Source organism: Primulina eburnea, chromosome 17, assembly GCF_022965805.1.
Source record: "Primulina eburnea isolate SZY01 chromosome 17, ASM2296580v1, whole genome shotgun sequence".
Taxonomy (NCBI): domain Eukaryota; kingdom Viridiplantae; phylum Streptophyta; class Magnoliopsida; order Lamiales; family Gesneriaceae; genus Primulina; species Primulina eburnea.
The window spans coordinates 3,494,214-3,518,335 of NC_133117.1; the positions used below are offsets into that span (position 1 = coordinate 3,494,214).

The 24,122-nt window shown below is 33.7% G+C and overlaps 1 protein-coding gene across 5 annotated transcripts; it reads left to right on the forward strand.

Annotated features, from left to right (window-relative positions):
* The first annotated feature begins 6,198 nt into the window (after positions 1 to 6,198).
* Positions 6,199 to 20,050, forward strand: LOC140817675 (uncharacterized). 5 transcript variants are annotated; one of them, XR_012114864.1, is made up of 12 exons: positions 6,199 to 7,330; positions 7,510 to 8,224; positions 9,134 to 9,626; positions 12,268 to 12,419; positions 12,533 to 15,949; positions 16,096 to 16,308; positions 16,926 to 17,129; positions 17,220 to 17,423; positions 17,854 to 18,012; positions 18,659 to 18,808; positions 19,121 to 19,193; positions 19,913 to 20,050. XR_012114864.1 is itself a non-coding variant. In XM_073177385.1 (10 exons), exons 1-10 carry the CDS (start codon positions 6,258 to 6,260, stop codon positions 18,761 to 18,763), a joined length of 6,705 nt encoding a protein of 2,234 aa, XP_073033486.1. In that variant the 5' UTR covers positions 6,199 to 6,257; the 3' UTR covers positions 18,764 to 19,063. The 5 variants fall into 5 exon arrangements, 2 of the variants coding, with proteins under 2 accessions (XP_073033486.1, XP_073033485.1); XR_012114863.1 differs by having other exon boundaries at positions 19,897 to 20,036; XR_012114865.1 differs by having other exon boundaries at positions 19,894 to 20,033.
* Positions 20,051 to 24,122: the final 4,072 nt, after the last annotated feature.

The window sequence follows — 24,122 nt, forward strand, 5'->3', positions numbered from 1 at the left end:
GCATGTGTTTGTATAAGATTTTTGTAAACGTTTTTTTTTAAAAATTGTTCTTCGAATATAATTTTTAAAAAATATTTGAGATATATATTTCGAGAGTCCAAACATATATCTTAATTATTTTTAATTATAAAAACAATATTTAAAAAATAATTTTAAAAACATATATTTATATTTAAAATATATTTTAAAACCTTTTATAAAATTTTTGTTAAAACATTTATAAATATTTATCCAAAAGAAACCCTAAGGCATAGTTTGGTACATGGTAAAAGAGAGAGACTAATAAATAATCTTCCTTATCTCATGTTTGGTATCTTTTTAAAAAGCCCATAATATTATCATGAGCCCTTGATAAATAATTTTTTAGAAGGATAAAATGTCCCTTCTATTATGTGTGATAATTTTAGTTTAAAGATAAAATACACTACAAATGACTTAATTACCCTCAATTTATAAATGTTTTTTTTATAAATCTATGCTAGTAGGTAGAAATTAAAATCAAATAAATATTTTTATTTATTTTTTTATATATTATATAATATGATAATTATATAGATGAATTCGAGATAATTATATAAATAATTTTTATAAATCTCAATAAAATTATTAGTATCACTCGATTAACCTTAAAAATTGATATTTGACTTGACTCACAAAATCAAAGACTCAATTATCAAATTATATAATATATAAAATTATGTAAAAAAAATAAATCATGCAAGCACTATCGACGCATGAACAAATAAAAAATATAAACTCAAGCAACAACTTTGAAATTATAAAATTTATTATGATAAGGTTAATTTTAGCATTACAATCTAATATATAAATTTAATCACTCTTATTAAAATCATATCAAACATCAAATATAATATTCTACATCTTATTTATCCTTAACTTATCCTTATATTATATATCACATGTTTATCCTATCATATGTACCAAACTATGCCTAATGGTTTAAAATATTTGTTCAACTACTCCGGATTGAGTTGGCCCATAAGTGAGGTCTCAGGGTTTTCCGGAAATATCGAGGGATTAAATTAGGACACAATTAGATCGAGGGACTGGACCAGATGTAGAACCCGTAAATTTGGACTACGTATAAACCATGCATAATTCTAGTATTTTAAATTAAATTGACTTCATTGCATGAATATTTAAATGCTTTCCTTTGAAGTTAATTATTTTAGCCAGCAGTTTGATTTTATTCTTTCAGTTATTTCAGTGAGGCCGGACTGGAGTTGGAGTTTAGAGATAAAATTTAAAATTTAGAAAATATTTCCAGGATTTAATTTAGCTAGCAAGTAAGTTGATTTAAGTTAAAAAGGATGTTGAGGATTTATTTTAATTACTTGAGGTGAGTAGGAAATAAATTCATTTGAGTTCAATTAATTAAGGGATTTATTCACTAAATTATTTAAAGGATAAGTAAGGCTTTTAAGGGTTATAAATTTAAGAAATAATCAACATTTCCCTTCATTTTTAGTGTTGATTTTCGGCCCCCTTAGTTGCTAGTTTATCAATTGCCACCTCATCACCTTTAACCCTTTCTTTATATTTAATTAGTAGGATAATTCTTTTATTTTTGGGAGCACCATTTAATTAACTAATTAGCATTATCTTAGTCTAGATTAGCAAGGAAAAATCGGCCACAACCATTCAAATATCCATCCAAAAGCTTTGGTAGCAACAATTATTCAAAAATTCAAATAAAGGTAGACTTGGTCACCCCTTTGTATCTCTTTATTATTGGATCTCCCCTCACTATCTTAACAACCTTAATCCCTCTCCCACACCACCAAATTAAGTAGCATTTCAGTAGGGTTAACCAAGAAAAAAATTGAGGGAATTAGTGAGAAAATTCGAGAGCAAGAAGGTAGAAAAGAAAGCGCTCCACTCCTCCGCGCCGGATCGTCTCGCTCTTTCGTTTTTCTTTCAAAACGAAAATCAAAGCATGTCTAGATTTCTTTCAAACCTCAATCAAGTCCTATTATCATTTATTTAACATTACATGATCATCTTTTATGTGAAAAAACCGAAATGCACTAAGCATTTTCAGAAAAACAAACATGCAGATTTTTATTGCTCATGACAAGCTTCACAGGTCTTCTTGTTTTGATGTTTCAGGCGGATGGTTCGACACCAGGCTCCCAAGGCGACTTATAGACATGTAATAGGATGCATTAGGACCATGTTGGTCCATTCAAACAAGCCCCATGCTTGCTGGAAAACCGAAATGATAGCAACCTCCCCATAGGTGCAGAAACGTGTTTCGAAATTCTGTTTGTTGTCATGTGGGGAACGAATCTGATCTTGGCTGCCCCAAGGCCCATAGCCATGGTTAGATCACTTCCCTAGCATGTCTAAGACATGACTAAGTCACCATTTTGGTGTCTTGGTCCATGGTGCATCGGTTTTTAAATCAAACGCTAGAACAGCCCCTCCCCTTCTCGGCCCCTTTGATTTTGACAGCATGTGTTGGCTCGAGTATGGTGGAATGGTGTGGATCTTGGTTGGCCTAAAGCCCTTAGCCATGGTTCACACCATGCCCCATGAAGTCTAGGTCGTGCCATGGTCAATCAAATGGCCACTGGAACGAGTTGAGACGACAAGCGAAGCAAACACCCCTCACGCGCGCAAAGGTGCTCTCTTTTGAATCTTTTCGATTGTTGCTGGAATATTTCGAATTGTGGCTGGTCTAAAGGCCATAGCCATGGTTCAAATCATTCCTTGGGATGTTGGTAAGAGGTTTTGGTCGGTGGTTCAAGCCCCAATGGCCGTTAGCCTCGCAAACGACACAAGCAATCCAAGCGCAGCTGCTGGAATTTCTGTACAGCAGCTTGCTGCGTCGGTTCGGTGGCTCGTTCGAGTTCTCGGTTGGATTTTAGCCTATGGACTTGGACTGACAGTGCACCATTGAGTTGGGAAGGTCATGCTTTTGACCGTTCGTCATTCGGATCATTTTTGAGGTCATACGAGAATTTACGGTGCGATGTGCCAAATTGACTCTCGAAAGAGCGTTTCTTGTTTTGGCCTCCATTCACCTAGATTTAGACCCTCACTATTTTAGTAGCATTAATTCATCATTTTTAGCGTATTTTAATCATAACTATATGATGGTTCAGTGTTGGTTCGGGTTGGTTCGGAGTCATGATTAAATACGAAGTCGTTAGACGTAATTGTCGCATTTTCGAACCTAGTTGCATAGTTTGGTCAAGTAAAAGCTGTTGCATATTTTTCATGGCATATTTAGGTTGCAGCGAGCCTGGGAGCGATCCAATCCATTCAGTAAAATGGGTACAAGATATTTAATTCAGTCATTTAATTATAGTACGTGCATAAAAATAGAAAATACTTATTTTTGAGATTTATGAGATATTGCTTGTGGTCAATTCACTATCATGGGAGAATTATTTTACCCGGTAGCCAGTTACCGGTCAGTTCAGTTTGGTACCACCCGGTCGCCAGTGATCGGACAGTTCAGTTCAGTGCAGAGGTCACTTGCGTAGACCATAATCTCAACAGAAAATTATTTCGTATTTTTTTCAGTACAGGGCTCCAAGGAGGAAACATTTTTACTATGATTTTTCAGTTTAGTTATGCACGTATTATAATTGCTCAGTACAAGTTATTTTCAGTATGCCTCATGACATGATATTTTATCCCATGCAAATTTTAATATAGTATTTACTCGTTATCTACGATATATGCATGTTGAGTCTTTAGACTCACTAGACTTGATTGTTGTAGGTACTGATGATGTCGGGAACGAGGGTGGGGACCAGTGAGCTAACTTGGGTCGACAGTAGTGGCACCCGAAGACCTCAGTTTCAGCACTTGGCATTTTTTTATGCCAAATATTTTATCAATTGTTGAATACTTTAACTTGTTATTTTGGCAAGTAATAATTTCTTCCGCTGCTATTTTGAACATCAAACTTTATTTATCAGTTCATTTATGAATGCGACAATTTTATTTATTTAAAAAGAAAAATTTTAAATTTTCCGCAAATCTTCAAACAAGGATTTTCTAGGCCTTCACACCAGAAATAAACCTAAACCATAGAGACGGTTAATGAATTATCCCGGGATAATTCAAATGACTTTAAGTTTAATACTACTGATATATGTAATTCTAAAAACTCAATTTTATTCCAAATTCTAGACTAAATTGTCCAAACTTATCTTCAACTTTCGATAAAAACACACACACACATACATAGAATTGTGATCGCTGAAACCATACGTTCTCGTGTTCAACTTTCAAGAGCTTAATCGAATAACAATTGTTAATCGTTATATATTATTCATAAATCAAACACTTTGACTTCACAAAATATTCACAAAAATAATTATCCAAATAAAAATACCTCGTTGGCTCATATTTACATTACTTATATGTTTGAACAAGTATCTTTAAAATATTTTTAGTAGTTTTATAAATAAAAAAATAAAGTATTTATTTCAAGATTTTTGTAAAAGTTTTTTTTTTTAAAAAGTTGTTCTTCAAATATAATTTTTAAAGAATAATTGAGAGATAATTTTTGAGAAAAAATTATTTGTCCAAACACATAACTTAATTATTTTTAAATATAAAAATATTTTTTAAAAATAGTTTTGAAAACACATATTTATATTTAAAATAAAATTTTAAACCTTTTATAAAATTTTTGTAAAAACATTTATAAAAATATTTATCCAAAAGAAACCCTAACTGTCATTTAAGATATTTTTCAAACCCTTTATTTAATTTAAATAGCCGGCCCATAAGAGGTTCAGGCTTCAGGGGGTGTATTGGTTATAGATTTTTAATGACTTTTATGAAATTTAAAAGTCTAGAGGTATTCAAACTAGACTTTTATATACTCCATAAAAGTTTAGTGATATTCAATGTAAACTTTTGTAGAATTTTAAAAAGTCATGTAGTATTCAAATTAGATTTTTAAAAACTCTATAAAAGTCTATATGTATTCAAAATGTCAATAGACTTTTAATGACTCTATAGAATTCTATTAAGTACAAGAATTATAGCATAAGATATAAAAATAAAATGTCAACAAAAGTCTTTGATTCAACATAAATATTTGGATGTACATTTAATTGAGAAATCTCCCAAATTCAATACAAATTTTTATTCTTTTCTTATCTATATTTTTCTTTTTATTTGTACTTTTTAAAAACATAATTAAAATTTAATTTTTTTTATTAATTATTATGTAAAATTTAATTTTTAATTATTTTCTTTAATTTTAGTTAATCTATATCTTAAATTATTGTATAAGCAAATTCATACTGATGCTGTACCAAAATTTTCGGTATACCGAACCAAAAAAACCTTACATTTTAAATTTTTTTATAATTTATTGTTTTAAAATATTATATATTTTAAAATTTTGTATAATTTTCCTGTATTTCGGTATATACCAAAATTTTCAAATTGGATATCGTTACCATAACGAAAATTCGTTATTTTGTTACCATACCGTACCAAAATCTTCGATATATTTAAAATTCGGTAAATTCAATATTTTTTTGTTACGGTAATCTCGGTATACCGAAAATTCGGTATTTTTTCCGACCCCTAACAGGGCTTGTATTGGCATGTGATATATTACACAATTTTCTTTGAAAGAAGTGTCAATTTGATGAATTTCAAATTGAACTAGATAATGAAACTCAATTGTTTTGAGGGTTCTTTTAATAAAATTTTATTATGAACTTATAAAAAAATATTATTCATTAATATGTTGAATTGACATGAAGAATTGAAATTTTGATTTCAATAAATTGGACAGTTCATTGGTTGTTTTTCACAAATTAAATTGATTTAACTTTTAAGTAAGTAAAATTCATTTATATTCATAAATAAAACAATAATTTAAAATTGAAGAAGTTATGTATGTCTAATAATTATTTTTTAAAAAATAATAATAAATAAATAACAATTACGAACTACAAAATTAACATAATTCAATGAAAAAGTTTACAAAAATATACAAAAATCTTGAAAAAAAATCTATAAGAATCTATGAAATTTATTTTATAATTCTATTAGATTATGTAAAAGTCAATAAAAATTTTTCCACCCAACAAAGTTCATTATTTAATAAGAAAATCATTAAAAATCTTTGAAGTATTGAATGAATAAAACCCGCTTAGACAAAACAATTTTTCTCTTTCGACTTTCATATCAGAATCAACGGAAGGGGTTCAGGTTTAAACAATTTTTCTCTTTCGACTTTCATATCAGAATCAATGGAAGTGAAATATAATCTCGAAGTTAAGCTGAAAGAGATCCTTCGAAACCTCACGTCGCCAGCCTCCCATCTTTTTGTCGAGTCTTCGAAGCAGTTCATCAGAATCCTCAGTTCAGATTCGGGTGCTGAATATATTCGGGTGTATGTTGAATCATCTTCGAAGTTGGTTGAATTTTGGCAAGCCTGGGAATCTTGGAAAACGAAACCAGAGTTTTTGCATGTTTTGAAGTTAGTTTCTGAGATACTGAAGCATCATCGTGGAAAGGTTAGTGATGATGTGTGTCGCGTGTTGGATAAGTTTGGGCGTAAAGTGATTGAGGAAAAGATGTGGGATTTATACAAGGAGTTGAACAGCAAAGAGGGCAAGAGGCAGAATGCGGTGCTTTTGTTGTTGGCTTCCATTGTTCGGCGCAGTTCATACTTGGCGTGGGAGGTTGCCAAGATTTTTGATTTCAAGCTCCCGGTTTTTTCCAAGCTGGCAGAGGTTAGGTTTAGGGGTAAGCAATTTGGTAAGGGCAAGAGAAAAAGTAGTTCCACTAGAAAATCTTTTGTTGGTTTCGCTATGGCATTTTTGGAAGTAGGCTATCCAAGGTTGTTGAGGGGAATTTTGCGGCAGAAGGAGATGTATTCTGGGGTGTTGAGGGGGCTGGGGAATGATGATGATGAGACTGTGATTTATGTTTTATCCATTCTGCGTGACCGGGTTCTTGTTCCGGAGTCTTTAGTGCCTACAGGACTAAGGAGCGTGTTGTTTGGAAGTGTTACTTTGGAGCAGTTGATTAGCATTTCAGGGAGGAATGATTTTGGGGATGCCACAAAGTTGGCACATGAAGTGATGGTTTTGGTCTGTACTGATCCTTTGAACGGATTGATGCCAGACTTGAAGAGGCATCCAAGTCCTCTCTTTGGTAATCGGAAGCGACTTCTGGATTTAATGAAGAAATTAAAAGCAACAGAAGTTGAGTACCATTTAGGCCTGCTTCTTGCCATTGTGAAAGTGACGCCCTCTTTTGGTTCTGCTTATCTGGATGATTTCCCGTACAACATCGAAGATCTTTCATCATCTGACTGGTTAGAATTTCTCAGTGCTTTTGTGTTATGTTTATGATGCTATTTATGCAAGTACACATATAAGTTATGGCATACAAAAGTGATGTGTTATGTAAATATGATGTGGAGAACTTAATATAAATATATGCGTATATATGTCTATGTATACAATTTTTTTTATAATTACTTGGAACTTGCAGGTTAGCAGCAGTTTCCACCGCTGCTGAGGTGGTTTCGTCAGTGAGTGACGGGCTCACCCTTGGTTTTGCCGATCATCAAGAGCTGCTCACATTTGAAAGTCCATTTGTGCAGGATGTTCTGAAATGTATTGTACCACGTCCTTTCACTAGATTTGTTATTAATAAAGGGTTACTTCATTGTGAGCCTCTTGTAAAACATGGAACATTGAGGCTTGTACTGGTGGGATTAAAGTTACTGGATTCTTTTCTTAATTATATGGGCGGTTCTGTTCATTCAAATAATAAAATGACTCAGAAATGGAACACTTTAAAGACGGACATTGAAAATGAAGTCCGGATGTTGCTTCCCGACCCCCAAGTCCTATTATCATTACTTTCTCCTCTAAGTAACCACATCAGTTGTCTTATGCATCCTACAAAGAGAAAATGTGAAACAGAAATTGTGCCAGAAAAATCATTACATGTTAGTAAGAGGATGAAAAGTTATGCTGCAAATGAAGACATTGATATTCTCGTGGGTGGGGTTTCTGAGGTAGATATGTCTTGGGTTGATCAAGGAAGTAGTCATTCGAGCAGTGAGCAGGGGTTAGAGAAAGGATCTGACGTTAAATCTATTGGTAATCTGTGGGGTTTACACCACTGTTCCATGGCGGATGTGAACAACGGTGAAACGTATTTTTACTCAAAGCTACTGGACACTCTTAAAATTTATCACGTAAGTTATGAGGGTTGAAATTGTTTTGGTCAATGTGAACTGTTAGGATAATTGAGAGATCAATTGATTTTTTGATTTTCAACTAGCTTTCCACCATGAAAGCAAATTTATGCGACATAGGGTTGAATCAATGATGATTCTTACTGAGTTTTGGCACTTCATAATCATTTTTTTTTCTTCCTAGAGGTTTTAGACTTGCGAATCTGTATTTTACTTTTTGCTCATATGTTAAGGGTGGATATTTTAAGGATTACACACATTGAACTCTCTTAGTTTATAGTATTAATTGCGATATTATGTTCTACATTTTTTTGAAGCTGATTCAAGCAGTAACTATATTAGTTTGATGAGCATTTTGAATTTTAGAAAAGCCATGACTGATTGTTTTTAGTGGCTGGATGGCCTTTAAAGTCGCTTCTTTCTTGATATGCAAGCCTGAATTCAGACGACTTGTTAACTTTCAAAATCAACTCCTTACATGTCATTTAAGTCTGTTAACTACTAATAATTGGGACGTTAATGTTGTTGCTTCTGGGTTGTCAATCAATTTTCTTGGATTTTCCTTTTTATTTATTTATTATCCTTTTCCTGTCATTTCAATTCTTTTACGAGGAAAAGTCTCAGCTAATAAGAACTCGTGTTTAGCTATCTATACTGTCTTCAATCTAAGCTACATAGTTGGACTTTTCCTTGTGCTTTCGCTCCGTATGTGTGTGTTTGCCATGAACTGGTATTTTCTTGTTATTTTTGTGTTATTCAGCAAGTTTACTTTTGATTAAAAATAAGAATCTCCACATTCTATTTCTTGAAAATTTTCCATCCCTGCCCAGAGTTCTTGTATAAATTTAAATTCCATAGTTGATTTTTTGGCACTGCTTACAACTTATTGTGAACTCCGTTCTGTTGCAGCGAACCATGCCCATGGCCTTGGAAGGACTGTTTGATTTGTATAGGTTTCTGCCAAGCAATCCTCTATCCTTACCATCAATTCTGCAGCTGTCTCTGTTACAATTTCTGAGTGAACACATCTGTCAGTTTTCTAGAGATATGTGTCCTGTTAGAACCCAAGTACAAATGTACAAGCATCTTCATTCATTTATCGTCCTCTTGATGTATTCACCTGTCAGAGAGATAAAGGAACATGCTTATCATTTAGCCAAGGCTGCCATGTCAAGCACCGGTGCATTTGACAACTCTAGGGAAATATGTGCATGGTTCTCTTTTATACCTGGCTATGGCTGCAATCATCCTTATGTCAGTGACGTGGAAGTTGAAATCTTCCAAAAGTTGTCATCAGTTATTATTTCATTTTTATGTGATGCTGTTTCTACGATTGGAAATAATTTATACAAGTATATGGAATTCTTGAGGCATTACACCTATGATCCAGAAGGTGGCAGAGGTAATCCACATTATATCCAATCTCCTTTTTTCTTATGAGAGTTTTGGCTGAAAAGCTATAGGCTTTGTGTCAACTTAGTTGGCATGCAATTTGTCATAGTCTTTGAAAATTGTGTGACTGTTGCAGTGTTCTAAATGGCGGTCGAGGCGGCCGCCTAGGCGGTAGGCGGCCCTCGACCGCACCGCCTATGCATGAGGCGGGTGTCGAGGCGGGTTGAGGCTGGTTGAGGGGCGAGTAGGCGGGTCGAGGCGGAGAACAGGCGATCGAGGCGGGCGAGGCGGCGAGCAGGCGGGCGAGGCAGTAGTCAACAATTTTAAAAACCTAGTTAACAATTTTTAAAACTTAGACAATAATTTTAAAAACCAAGTCAAAGTCAACTCATTTTAAATATTAGGACTATTTAAAGGTCTTACTTGGAGAATGGTAGTGGAGGCCTCCGGAGTGGATGAAGTGCTACATCCAAGGAGGATTGCAAGGAACATCCCCATTAGAGAATTTAATGAATATTTAGAAACATCGGAGGATGAGAATTAAGAAAATGTTGATTGAGTCCGATGATGAGAGGATCATGGATGTAGTAGATGGTGCATATGTAGATGATTTGGAAGATTACTTATGTTTAGTCTACTACTTGTTCTAATGATGGATAATTGATTGAAATTTTGAAAATTTAAACTTAGTTTTTTGGTAAAAAAAAAAAATATTACTTCGTTAGCATAATAATATTAATATAATTATGAATCTTTATTAATTGCATATTATCTAGATGATATTATATTTTGTGCTTAAACATTATTTAATTGTACATTTTACATAAAAATGATAACATTGCATGATTATCTATAGAAAATTACTTAAAAAAATCCAACCGCCTTCCCAGGCGGCCGAGGCGGTAGGCGGTCACCAACCGCCCCGCCACCGCCTCCCGCCATTTACAACCTTGGACTGTTGTTTTCGAATTAAGAATTGATAATTGAATGTTATGAAGAAAGTGATAGAGGGAAATGTCTTCTAGAGGCTAAATTTACAGGGGCTGAATCTTGAGAGCTTAACTTGTCGGAATAGAAATCTTCATAATAGCCAAGGACAAACTGGTTAAGAATTTGAGTTTTCTGTCTATGTTAATTATTGCTATTTGTGCTCAGTTGTGTAGGTTATGCCAAAATAACTATGTTGTCTTGCACTTTTACTTGTATTCCTTGAACTTAATGCTTTCTCGTAGTTTGGTCTTTTGTTGATGAATTTTGTGGAAACATTTTTGTTTTGCATTTTCATTACATTGCAGTGTTGGCTTATCAATTTTGATACGACATAACACTTGTCTTTGATCTCTAACTCAGTTAAAGTCTTTTAGAACAACAAATCTTATTAAATAGAATGCTTAATAATAGGACCTAAGATTTCCATTTTCGATATATGAACAAGGAATATGTGTATCACTAACCTAGATTTCCATATTCTGTTGCAACTCTAAGACAGTGAACTTCTAGTCCACTGATGTACTTTTTGTCAAGTTATAATTAATAAAATACTATCGTTTCCTATAAAAAAAAAATAATAGACGTCACTTATTAGATTTCATATTCTTCTAACATGGGAAAAATCCTCTTGACACCTAATTGACAAGCTTGTTACCCCCTTTAAACTGCTATCCGAAGACCAAAAGCTATAGCTGGTGGTAATGGTGCAACTCAAATCTTTTAAACCGCACATCAGCTCAAGCACCACGGTTCGTTTGCTATACCAAGCAAGAACAATTATTGCACCCAACAACTTCTTTTTCTTGTTTAGTTTTCTTTTTATTTATAGTTCAATAACTAATCTGATGATGGTATATTGTAATTCACGTTTGTAGCATCTTGGTCTTTAGTGGCTGAAGATTATCATCCTTGTTCATCTATCGAAAAGGGGAAAATTGTATATTTATTCGCATGGTAAAAATTCTACAAGAAACCTTTTTTTTCTGCATATTCCTTTGCTACTAGTTCTTCAGCAGGTTAAAGAAGAAAATCAAAACATAAACACGACCTACAGTTCAGGTTTAAAAATTTATATCCACTTTCTTAATTGACAGCTAGTTAAATAAGAAAATCAAAGGCATAAACATGATTACATTTGAGATTATGAAAGTTATATCCACTGTCCACTTTAAATTGTTGGCGCATAATTTCTATGGTGAGGAAGTGTCGTTCTGAATTCTGAGCAGAATCATGATTTTTTGCATTGTTGAACTTATTATCTGCTGCTTCCCTTTTCTTTCTTCTGCTGTTGAGCACTTGACCAGGCCATTCTCTACAATACTCTGTAGGAATTAGATTTATCATTGTTGAAATTGAGGTTTTGGTCTTGGAGGTGATGTATTCTTTTTCACTAGAACAAGCACAGGTTTGCCGTTATATCTGTTGTGAAATTTGTGCTGAGGTTTTTCATATTGCAAAGATGCATCATCACCTCAGTTCATATTAGATTCGTGGCCCAATTCAATCTTCCTGAAGTTGCTTTATAGATTAATTTCTGTCCTTGAACAATTATAGATTCTAAAATTCCAGATTTTTGTTTCTTTCTGCCTTTGGTTTCAGTTTCTCACCGTTTTTATGTGAGTTAATTTCGCATCTCATTTCTGATGTGCTATTACTTGCAGATCTGTCTCCTGATGTGAGCCCTTTCATTATTTGTGTTTTGGAGAAGTGCATAAGGTTGGTTAGCTCTGAGTCTGTGGCCTTCACACTACCTCAGAAGTCACTCATATCACAATATGTTTGCAACACAATCAAATATTTATTGGATACTCAGGTAGAAACAATTTTTGACACAATTCTTCATGCTTTGTTCTGTTTTTCTGCGTTTTTGTTTTCTATATCATGAACTTTGATAAGCAAATACGATGAAATTATATAACATTCCAGGTGAATTCTGGGCCATTATCATCTCTAATTGATCGTCTCTTATCTGAGAAACTTGAGAGTTTAAGCAGCATAGCCAATGTCTTGGAACTCGTCGAATGTCCATGTGAGCTGAGGCCATTGAAGACCCTGTTATACTTTTCACGTAATATGTTGCATCGACAATCTTACAGAGTCAGTTCAAATGTTGTGGAAGTTATTCAATCCAGCTGTTCTTTTACGAATACTCTTAGCGAAATTAAAGGAGTTTTGAGAAAGGAATGTGACAGTGGCATCGTCGGATTGGCCGTGGGATTTTCCTCTTCATTGATATGCGCAAGGCGTATTGAGATACTGCAGAATTTTCCATTAGTCTTGTGCATCTCAAGAAACTTACGTGAGGTCCCGTTCTCAATTGTCGCATCGATATTTTTTCTTGAACCAAGCTACCTTACGGATGTCTTTAACCTATGGCCTGATATGTTTATTAGTGGTGTTCAAAGTGTTATTCATGGTAAAGACGAGGAGGAAGAGATGCCTGGTACTGTTGAAGTCGATTCAATGGAAGCTGCTTCTATGGCATTTGCTTTTTATTTGAAACGGGTTCCTTTTTGTGTGCTCTTTTCAGCGATTTTACAAAGCAGCAGCTTACACTTGTTTGAGCAGTCAGCACTACAAAAGTTTCTTTTGGCTAAACTGACTGAGATGCCACCGGACCATTTGGTCTCTTCATTATGTAATATACTCTTTTGGATAAATGACATGCGCTCACCGCACAAAGTCTGGACTTTTGATGGACTTGAAATGCAATCTGAGATCTGCTTTATACTTGCAGAACACTTGTTGAGACAGTTGCTGGTTCAAAGTTTGGACATTGTTACTCCTACTCATATTAATGGTCGTCAGCCCTTGCATTATGCTGTCGAAGTGGCAGAAATAATCTTAAATCATCCTGCCATGACAGAATTGAATTTTCCTGTGTCTGGTGATATATCTGGTTCAATTTTTAAGGGAGATTTGGAAATACTTCTTGAATGGGCTGAACTGGGAATTCAGCGAATGGATCACCATGTCTTGAATCTATTAAGAACATCTAATCAGCTGTTGTTTAAGATTTGCTGTGGTCAAAGATCTGAACGAGTTTTAAATGCCAGGCAGAGAATTTTGAGAGCTTTTAAAGTGCTAATGCAAAAACTGTTCCTTGTTTTCAAAAAAGAGTTTGATGGATGTATCCGAGTGATGGACTTTAAGGCTCTTGTCCCTAGGTTTTACACTTTACACACTTTGATTTGCTTCATATCTCCGTTTGAGCTGTTTGAATGGGTCAGCTGGCTGTTTTCCAAGGTTGATTTTCGTGATACTTCCTGGCCCCTATTCCCAAAAGAAGATGCTCTTAGTGTTGGTTTGCACTTAGCTAGCTGCGCTTTTGATTTTCTATTAGGCAATATGTTGCATCCGTACTCAAAAAATAAAGACAATATGGGTGCGATAGAGGAGATACATCTTAATCTTTCTCTCTTGGAACAAATCTTTTTTCAAGTATTCGAGATGGCCTGTATTTTTAATCTTGATGCTGCTGATAAATGTCTGCTTAAAGCTGTCAAGGTTGTGAAAATGCATAAAGGCGTTCAACAGCCTTGCAATTATTCTATTATGGATTTATCGGTAATTATTGCAAGTTCTCCTGTAGATATGATATCTCATTGCTTGAACAGGATGAATAGAACCAAAGCTGAACTATTATTTCTTGTTGCTGAGTTGAGCCCCCTGCATCTGTCTGTCTTTGGACACCTGTTTTCTGAAACACTGAAAAATTCACTGCTACCTATGGCCAATTGGAAGCAAAAAAATTGTATATCCCCTTTTTCTGATGAAGAATTATTGATGCTTTTGCCCACGGTTTTCCTTTGTGTGAATTCGATTGAGTCCAAATTTGGGGGAGAACTCCACGAGCCCTTCGAACATATAATTTTTCTGTATAAGCAGATAGTTTTGGATGGTTTTTCTGACTGGAAGACTTTTGTCTCTGGTAATATTTTTGATATGGGATTTGGTGACTCTACACCGTCCTCCTTCCAAGAGTTCTTTACTATTTTCTCAAACACTCTTCTCGGGAAAACAATCCATGTGTTTAAAGACCACCTGGAGACTGGTGGGGGTGTCATGAAGTTTGAAAGGAGGTTGAGCCTATTTGATTCTGTTTGCCCAGATGCTAGTGCTGCATGTGATGATTTATTCGACTGTTATTGTGATGAGAGTGGATTGCCTTCAGTGGCACAGTCTTTAGATTATGTGGACAGAGTGGTTGCGAAGATAAACTTGTCTTTAGATTATGTGAACAGAGTGGTTGCGAAGATAAACTTTTGTAGGGTGCTATTGCTTCCAGATTATAATCAAGTTCAGAAACCGGATATTGGAGAAGAAAAGGTTTTGTCAGAAGTTAACTCTGCCGTAGCTAAGTCAAGAATCCGGTTCTTAAGGATATTGATCAATTCCTGGACGTTGATGGTTCAGAAATCCTCTGCAAATATTGATTACCATGAAAATATCAAGAGCCAGAATATTTCTTGTTATACGTTTTTGGAGAACTTTATAATGAATAATATCTTGAGCTTGACAGCAGAGTGGCATAATCATCTAATCCAGTTGAGTTCTCTTCCCTTCATAGAACAGCTTCTAAAATCATTTCTTCTTTATAGGTTTGAGGATCCTACAACAGTGAAGAATGTCCGAATTGTTCTTGCTTCTTTAACTCGGGGAAAATTTTCATCTGATTCCTTCATGCAGCTGTTGCTTGCTCATTCGCAATTTGCAAAGTTGATTTATCCATCCTACAGATCACCTAATTCCACTCAGTTAGGCTTGGCTTTTACTCCTATGATGAGCATTTTAAAATCAGTAACTTTTTTTGGCTCTGGACTGGACCCCCCTGATTGCAAGAATAATATGTTAACATCTCAGCGGTGTTTACATCTGCTAGAACTTGTCAAACTGGTCAGGGTACTTTTTAATATTAATGTACAACACGACAGACTTAACTGTGGAGAAGGCATTGGTGTACAGTCTAAGGAATTGATTTATTTGCTTTTGTCTTCATATGGGGCAACATGTAATGATGTTGATGTGGAAATATATAGTCTAATTTTAGAAATTGAGTCAAATAATCAGTCATGTGCTGGCACCATTGCTCAGATGGATTACCTATGGGGTATCGCCTCTTTAAGGGTGAGAAAAGATCGGGAAAAGTATGAGGATACACGAATGTTCAACCCAGAAACTGTAGAAGTCCTTGAAGAAAGTCGAAAAATTCGATTCAGAGAAAATCTTCCAGTCGATCCTAAGTTGTGTGCTCAAACTGTGCTTTATTTTCCTTATGGTAGGAGTGTCAATGGCAGAACTGTATTCGAGTTTCAGAAGGATGACTCTACGGTGGTAAACAAGGTACATTTCTGGCTAAATCATTGTGATAATTGTTAAGCTTTATTTCAAGTTATCTCCTTCACCACTTCAGTATATTTGTTCCCTTTGATACACAAATAGCTTTTCTGTGGCTACACCTTTATTATATCTAATAATATTCTGTTCAGGGGCATTCTATGACTGCTGATAAACTGCAGATGTATGATCCAGTCTTCATCCTCCGCTTCTCCATTCATTGTCTTTCAGTGGGCTATATTGAGCCCATTGAGTTTGCCAGTTTAGGCTTACTTGCCATCACTTTTGTCAGTATGTCTTCACCAGATGATAATATGAGGAAATTGGGTTATGAAGCACTTGCCAAGTTCAAAGATGCATTAGAGGTATTGAAAGTTTCTTCTATCATAGATATTTAGAGATATGGATCTTGATATGTTATTCTTTGTGTTATGGGTGCATTATGTGGAAGTGCTTTCTGTTTCCCCAATTTACTAAAAGATCAAGCCAAATGCTTTTTTAATATTACTCTTTAAGTCTGAATTATCTTGTAGTTTTTATCTGACGGTAATATATTAGCGTAGGTCAGTATATTTTTTTTTTTGAAAACTAGAATACCGTGTTTTCATTGTTTGTTCCAGCATTTTTGGAACAGCAACATGGTTGTTGAATGATAAATAATAAGTTCATGAATTTTTTTTCATTGCTGGCTTGATCTATAATGTGATAACTTCTTAAATGAGAGCAGGTCTCAGCCTAATGATTGATGTTTGGAAGTTTTTCCGGACGATCTAAACAATATTATATCTTGCAAAAAAATTGTCTTGTCCCGCATCTCTGTCCCAACAAAAATGATGTCTTGGTCCAGTCGGTGACTTTTCTGTTAATTGTTATAAATAATGCAATCATGAATTTTAAGTCAATTCGTATAAAAAAATTTGATGGTATGTTCAATAGCACAAGTAAAACTCAAGAATTAAAAGGTGAATTCAATTCCTATCAGAAATGTAAGAAGAAGCAGCATGTGGCACAACTTCGTCTCTTAGTCTTATATGTGCAAAATGGGATAGAAGAGCCATGGCAGAGGATTCCATCCGTAATTGCTGTATTCATTGCGGAAGCTTCTTTGGTGCTCTTGGACCCATCTAATGACAATTATTCAACCATAAGCAAGTTTCTTATGAATTCTCCTCGTGTAAATATGAAGGTATGTTGGATCACGATTATGTGTTCTATTAATTTGCTTCTGTAGAACAATATTCTAATGTTTGTCTGCTTTGTGCTTTAACCATGACAGACTATACCTTTGTTTGAGAATCTTTTCTGGAGTAGCTCTGTTAGTTTCAGAAATGACAGGGTGTGGATTCTTCGGCTGTTATATGCGGGATTGAATGTGGAAGATGATGCTCAAATATATACTCAAAACTCCATTTTTGAGAAGATATTTGGTTTTTATTCTTCTCCTCTTTCAGATAATGATTCCCAGGAACTTATTATCCAGGTGAGCATGGTTAAATCTATTTAATTTATCTTTATACTGTGAGCACATTAATTGTATTTAAAAGGCATTTTTTTGTTTTCTTCTGGTGCGACCTCTCAATTTAAGTTGGTGTTTTATCACTTCTATCAGAAATAATGGGCGGTCCAAAATGCTTGCCTGTCTGAGCATCAACTTTGAGCAATCCAAAATTTAAATATACCCCTTGCACATTGGTTGAAGGAAACAATTTATTCACTCGCCTTTTAATATCAAGTACCAATTGTTTTTCAACTCTATACTGTGAACATATGCTGTTCATATTCTGCTTTTGATTATTTACAGTCTCTCAGTTTCACCTGTCTAGAAAAATTTTGTTGTCTGGTTCTGTGATTTTCGCTGACACACAACTCACAACGAAGAGCTATATCCAAGTTAATCTTTTATTGTGCAGATATTGAGGAAGGCAATCAAACTACACAAGTTGGCCCGGAATTTAGTCGAGCAGTGCGGTATGATTTTATGGTTATCATCTATCGTTTCATCTCACTACTGGACTGAGTTTCAAAACAGAAAAAGATTTATATCCACGCAATTACCTATAATAATGGAGGTATGAGAATTTCCTTGTTACATCATATTGCAAGTTCAGCTTAAAAAGTTAGATCTCTATGTCTGTTCTTTTAACTCTTGCAAATGAAAAATCACTTTTGAGATCTTTTATTAATCTTTTCAGTGGGTTTAGGAGAAAATTTTGAGTAATTAATCAGTTGTATTCTTAGTGAACTTTAAATTTCCTTGGCTCTTATTATTATTAGAAAAGGAAACATGATATAAAAAATGGTTGCGGCAAACGTGTATTGTAACTTTTATTTCTCAAGAGCTCTCTTTTTCCATCTCTAACTTTCTATCCAAAACATATTCTAATTTTTTGTTTACATTTATGTTTTTATTCATGATGTGCTAGATCTCCATAACAAGAGTGAACATACATAATTTTTTTGGTGGCACTTAAAAGGAGTTTTTTAGCACTTAAGAGTATTTTTCGGAAGAATTTTACAGAAAGTAGAACTTATAAATTTTAAATAACATCCTAGATTTAAAAACGAGAATATAGTGAAAAGAACGGTGTTGATGTTTTTCGTGTATTCCATGTTTGGGTTTTTCTATAAAAAATTTATTTTTCTCTTCGCGAAAACATTTGTTTTTTTTTTCGGAATTTTTTCTTTTCACCGATTTTTCATTTCTTGTCAAATTAGGTATTAAATGCTATTACATTGCCTCGAAAAATTGATAAGTGGTTGCAAAAACATGCTTTGGAGCAGCTCTCAGAACTTTCAAACTGCCCAAGTTTGAACAGCTAACTATTCGAACTCGGACTTCGTTAGCATCTCCATCCATTGGCAGAGGTACGTTATGTATTCGCCTGTAGCAGCCTTTAGTAGGTGCACAAATCTGGTTGCCTTCCAAATATGTCTAATTGCCGAACAATAGAATAGGGAATGATGTGTTGTATCAAAAGGAGATGCACATAGGGAACACATACCAGAAACTGGGACATGATGTCTATATAAGTTCATATATCCCAAGTTAAATATATTACTCATTATTGAATTTGAAGTTTTATAACATTAATTTTGTAAAATATAGTAAGGCTGTTTGATGGGCATATATGTGATTGTTTATTCTATATACCACAATAAAAGGTGAACCTTTCTCAGGAGACTCCTTTATCTTCGACACATCCTCCGGGTTCGTATCCTTCCCCTGCAAGAACCGGCTGCACCCACAACGGTAAATATCATATATTCCCTTCAAGAAATTAATGTTTATTTTACTTTAAAAGTTTATTGAATTGCCAAATATCTCATGATCAAGTGGTAAGGATGAAACTTCGAGACCTACGAACTCAAATCTCACTCGTGTTGGTAGTTTAGATATTTTAGAACAGAAAAGACCTAAATTGTGTGTGTATATATATATATATATATATATATATATATATTTTAAAAAAATTAGCCATTCCAAGCAATCTGAATTAAATGAGCAGAATTTAATTTCTTTAAATATTTTCACCAAATGAGAGCCAAATATAGCTGAAAATTTAGTATAGTTGCAGACTTATCAACTAAAAAAGAAAAGGAAAAGGTTACCAGTTTCTGCCTATGACCTCCTTTGAAGTGTATCCAGTCATCTTGAAGAATCCAGCAGTTGCATACGTGATTGGACATATAAACAATCACTTAATGTATGGAATGTTTCTCAATATTAATCGATCGTTGATGAATGATCGAACTGGCTTACTTACAAGATGATGCTAATTTTTAATCAAATGGCACAATACTAAGAGAACTCCAAAGTGATATTCAGTATTTCTAGGATTGACTTTGATTAGTTATTTATGACAACTATATGTCCAAGAATTAAATACTATTCTGCATTGATATTTTCTGTTACTTTTGTTTCGATGCTGTTCTCCATGTGTAAATCCAAGAAGAAATTTGCCGAAACAGGAACCAAATCACCCTCTGCTCGACAATCAAGAAAATACAAGAAAACCCTTCAAAATTCTTCATCGATTCCTTTAGATTCAAGCAGCACCAATAATTTCATACTCCCGAGCACCGGGTCCACCTCCACCTTCAACAGAGAATCACGGAAGTCCTCTGTATCTGGCCTTAACTCTCTGTCCAAGATCCGCGAGTCAGTCCTCCGGGAGTAGCCCCACGTGTACGATATGCGAGAACTTTCTGCTGCAACCAGCAATTTATTGCTGGAGCCACATTCCTCCCCCTCCACTGCCTGGCGCTGCAGCATCCGTGACCAGAGCGTGATCATCTTCCCGCGTAGGCTCCGCCGGCAGATGGACATGTCCCAGCTCGTCAAACGGCTTTCGGCCATCAGCCGGAGCCATCACTGACACTCCAGTTTGGTAAAGTTTGAAGGGGCTTCGCTTCTATATCTGGTAGTTATATATATTTAGCGTATGAATATGTCCAAGGTGCTAGTCTTGCTGATTGTATGAGAAAATGCCAAGAATCCTAGTTTTACTGTTTTATCAAACTGGATGTCTCGACTTTTCGCGTTGCGTCTGATATAGCACATGGTTTGGACTATGTTCATAAATCCACAGGATTAGGATTATATATTGTGCATAATCATATAAGTAGTAGTACCATTATTATTACGGAAGGAACCATGGTTGAACGGTAAGATTGGCCGTTTTGGCACTACCGAGCTTTGTGGCGAGGTTGTTATAGAGTTAACGAGGAGAAAAAAGTGGATAGTACGAGTAAGAGCTTCGAGGGGACAAGAGGGTATTGATCAATTTACGGTTTATTTTGTTAATTTGTATTTTTTAAATATTAATCATTTTTCACCGGAACGTTGATTTTTGACATAGACAATAGCAATGTTCATTATTATTTCATCATTTTTCGATGCAACGTCAACACAGATTTATAAAATTACTAAAAATAAAAAATTGCAAATTGATATATTACAAGATCATAAACTAACCGACAACATGATAAAAACGAAAAACATGTAAGTTACGTAACAGATAACACAATATTTGCCTTTAATTAGAGAGCCACACCCCAACAATTTTACTTTAAGTGGTTATTTCTTAACATAGACTTAAAATACGAGTACATCACTTTATTAATTTTAAACTTGGAAGTTATGCCGTGAATTGAAGAGATCTGTATTTATAGAAAATCAAAATAATAAATTTTAAGGATAATTATAAAATTGTATTTTAATAATAATAATAATAATAATAATAATAATAATAATAATAATAATAATAATAATAATAATAATAATATTGAAAAAAATATAGATAATTATATATGTAATCCGTTCTTTATAATAGAAATACTAAAAAAATGTGGATTATATATAGATAAATTTTATGTAATTAAAACACTGTGATCCGTACATTAGGATTCTTAACACTTATAAATCTTTCTTTGACTTTGACTAATACATTATTTACATTTTTTTAAAAAAATTCATAATAAAATTTAGAATTGAACAGTTAGTAAATGGAATATTGTTTCTTTAAAATTTAAAAAAAATTACAAAAAATACGGAAATTTATATACTAGCAATCTAAAGCACACCCAATGATTTTTTTTTTTGAAAAAAATTCATTTGTAAAAATTTTATGTTGTTAGTGACGAAGAATTTTTATATATGAAAATATTATAGTCTTTATAACTTAATTTCTTGCGAACAACGAGCTTTCATTACAATATTAAAAATTTGCATTAATTACATTTTAATCCATACTTTTTATTAATATATTAATATTAAACAATTCCATGTAAACTTGTTGGAAAAACGTCAAATTTGCACCATGATCACCTTTAGGATATATGCAGGATTACTTAACATGAAACAACAAATTAGGGGTGGGCATAAAACCCGAAAAACCGAAATAACCGACCGAACCGAATAATTCGGTTTAAATGGTTCGGTTTTATCGGTTTATCGGTCGGTTATGGTTTTAAAATTAATGAAATTCGGTTTTTCGGTTTTAATCCCCGAAAAACCGAACCGGCCATATTATTGTTAAATATAAGGTTTTTATGTATAATGAGTCATATTATTGTTAAGTATAAGCTTTTTATGTATAATGGGTCTGTTAAGATTTAAGAACTTAGTATCATTAACTCTTAATTTTCAATTCGATCGTTTTTCTTCTTTCTCACCATTCGAAGTTTTCTTTTCTTTTTTGTATATATTTCTTTATTTTTTTATAAAAAATTAAATCCCACAAATTAAATATTTGAAAATACTATGATTTAGATTTTAAAGGCATAAAGTGACGTATAATTTTATTTCGTAACAAAATTTTGCTAACCGTATATAACCGGCCGTATAAACCGAACCGTACTACAAAAAAACCGAACCGAACCGTAATAAAATGGTTCGGTTTTGGACTTGAGATATTCAAAACCGAAAACCGAAAAACTGGACTATTGTAGAGTAAAACCGGACCAAACAGACCGTTGCCCACCCCTACAACAAATCATTAGCTCATAATTAAGTTAAGTTATGATTTTATTTGGCATTGAATTAAATAAATACAAATATTTAATCATTTACTCTATCCTTCCTACATATCACCTCATGTATGTTTCCGAACAAATTAAGAAAATTATTGAGAAATCAAATTTTACAAAGATATTTCCCATTTTACCTATTATTTAATGAATGCTTTAGTAACTAAATGAACAAATTGGTAATATATAAAAAAGCAAATTAAATAAGGGAAATTTGTTCAACCTAAATTTATGAGACAAATGAAGTACCATATGAACCACTAATTAAAAAACAAAACTAAGAGTATAATATTTTTTCCGAAAAATTATCATCTAGGTTTAGGATATTATTAATTTTATGGAGTTCAATCAATAGATAATAAAATAAGTTAGAGTAGGCTTTTTTTGACTTTTGTTATATTATAATTATAATTGTACTATCAAAAACATATTCCCTCATCTCAAAAAACTTTTTCCTGCACCACTACCACTGCTGCACGTCTCTTCTCCTCTCCTCCTGTACGTTTCACATTCTCTTGCCTCTATCCTTCGACGCAGACGATGAAGATGACGTTGGCACAAAACCACCATCTTAGCCTTTTCTTTTGAGTAGGCTTTTTTTGACTTTTGTTATATTATAATTATAATTGTACTATCAAAAACATATTCCCTCATCTCAAAAAACTTTTTCCTGCACCACTACCACTGCTGCACGTCTCTTCTCCTCTCCTCCTGTACGTTTCACATTCTCTTGCCTCTATCCTTCGACGCAGACGATGAAGATGACGTTGGCACAAAACCACCATCTTAGCCTTTTCTTTTATAAAAACTGTTCACTTGGGCGTTGCCACCATTGGCTCCGTGAGGCTTCTCATAGAAGCTTTCGAAATCTGTTTGCTCGATGGGAGAGAACAGGTAAGACACGAAAATTAACTTTGTTTTTTTGGAATAACAATTTTATAACTTGTTTGTTTGGGAGTTTTTGTCGATACTTAGTGAAATTACTCAAAATTACTCTTTGATCAGGGATAGATAAATGATCATCATTTACAGCTACATTGTCAGGAAATTTTTGTGATTGTAGTTTACATTTTTTTTACACAATTATATATATATATTTTTAATCTGAATGAATCCTTTGATTGGTTAGCTATCAAGGGGTTAGAGTTTGAGAATTCGATTTTTAGCTTTGAAAAATGATGAGAGTGGAGATGGTTGAATGTGGATAGGAATTTTCTTTTAAGTTTTTACAGATACATTGCCAGAATATTTTTGTGACTATAGTTTACATTTTTTTACACAATCGTATATAAACAATTTTATAATTTTTTTAATCTGAAAGAATCTTTTGATTGGTTAGCTATAAAGGGGTTAGAGTTTGAGAATTCAATTTTTAGCTTTGAAAAATGATGAGAGTGTAGATGATTGAATGTTGTTAGGAATTTTCTTCTAAGTTTTTACAGCTACATTGCCAGGAAATTTTTGTGACTGTAGTTTACATTTTTTACACAATCTTACATAGACAATTTTATAATTTTTTTAATCTGAATGAATCATTTGATTGGTTAACTATCAAGGGGTTAGAGTTTGAGAATTCAATTTTTAGCTTTGAAAAATGATGAGAGTGTAGATGGTTGAATGTTGTTAGGAATTTTCTTCTAAGTTTTTACAG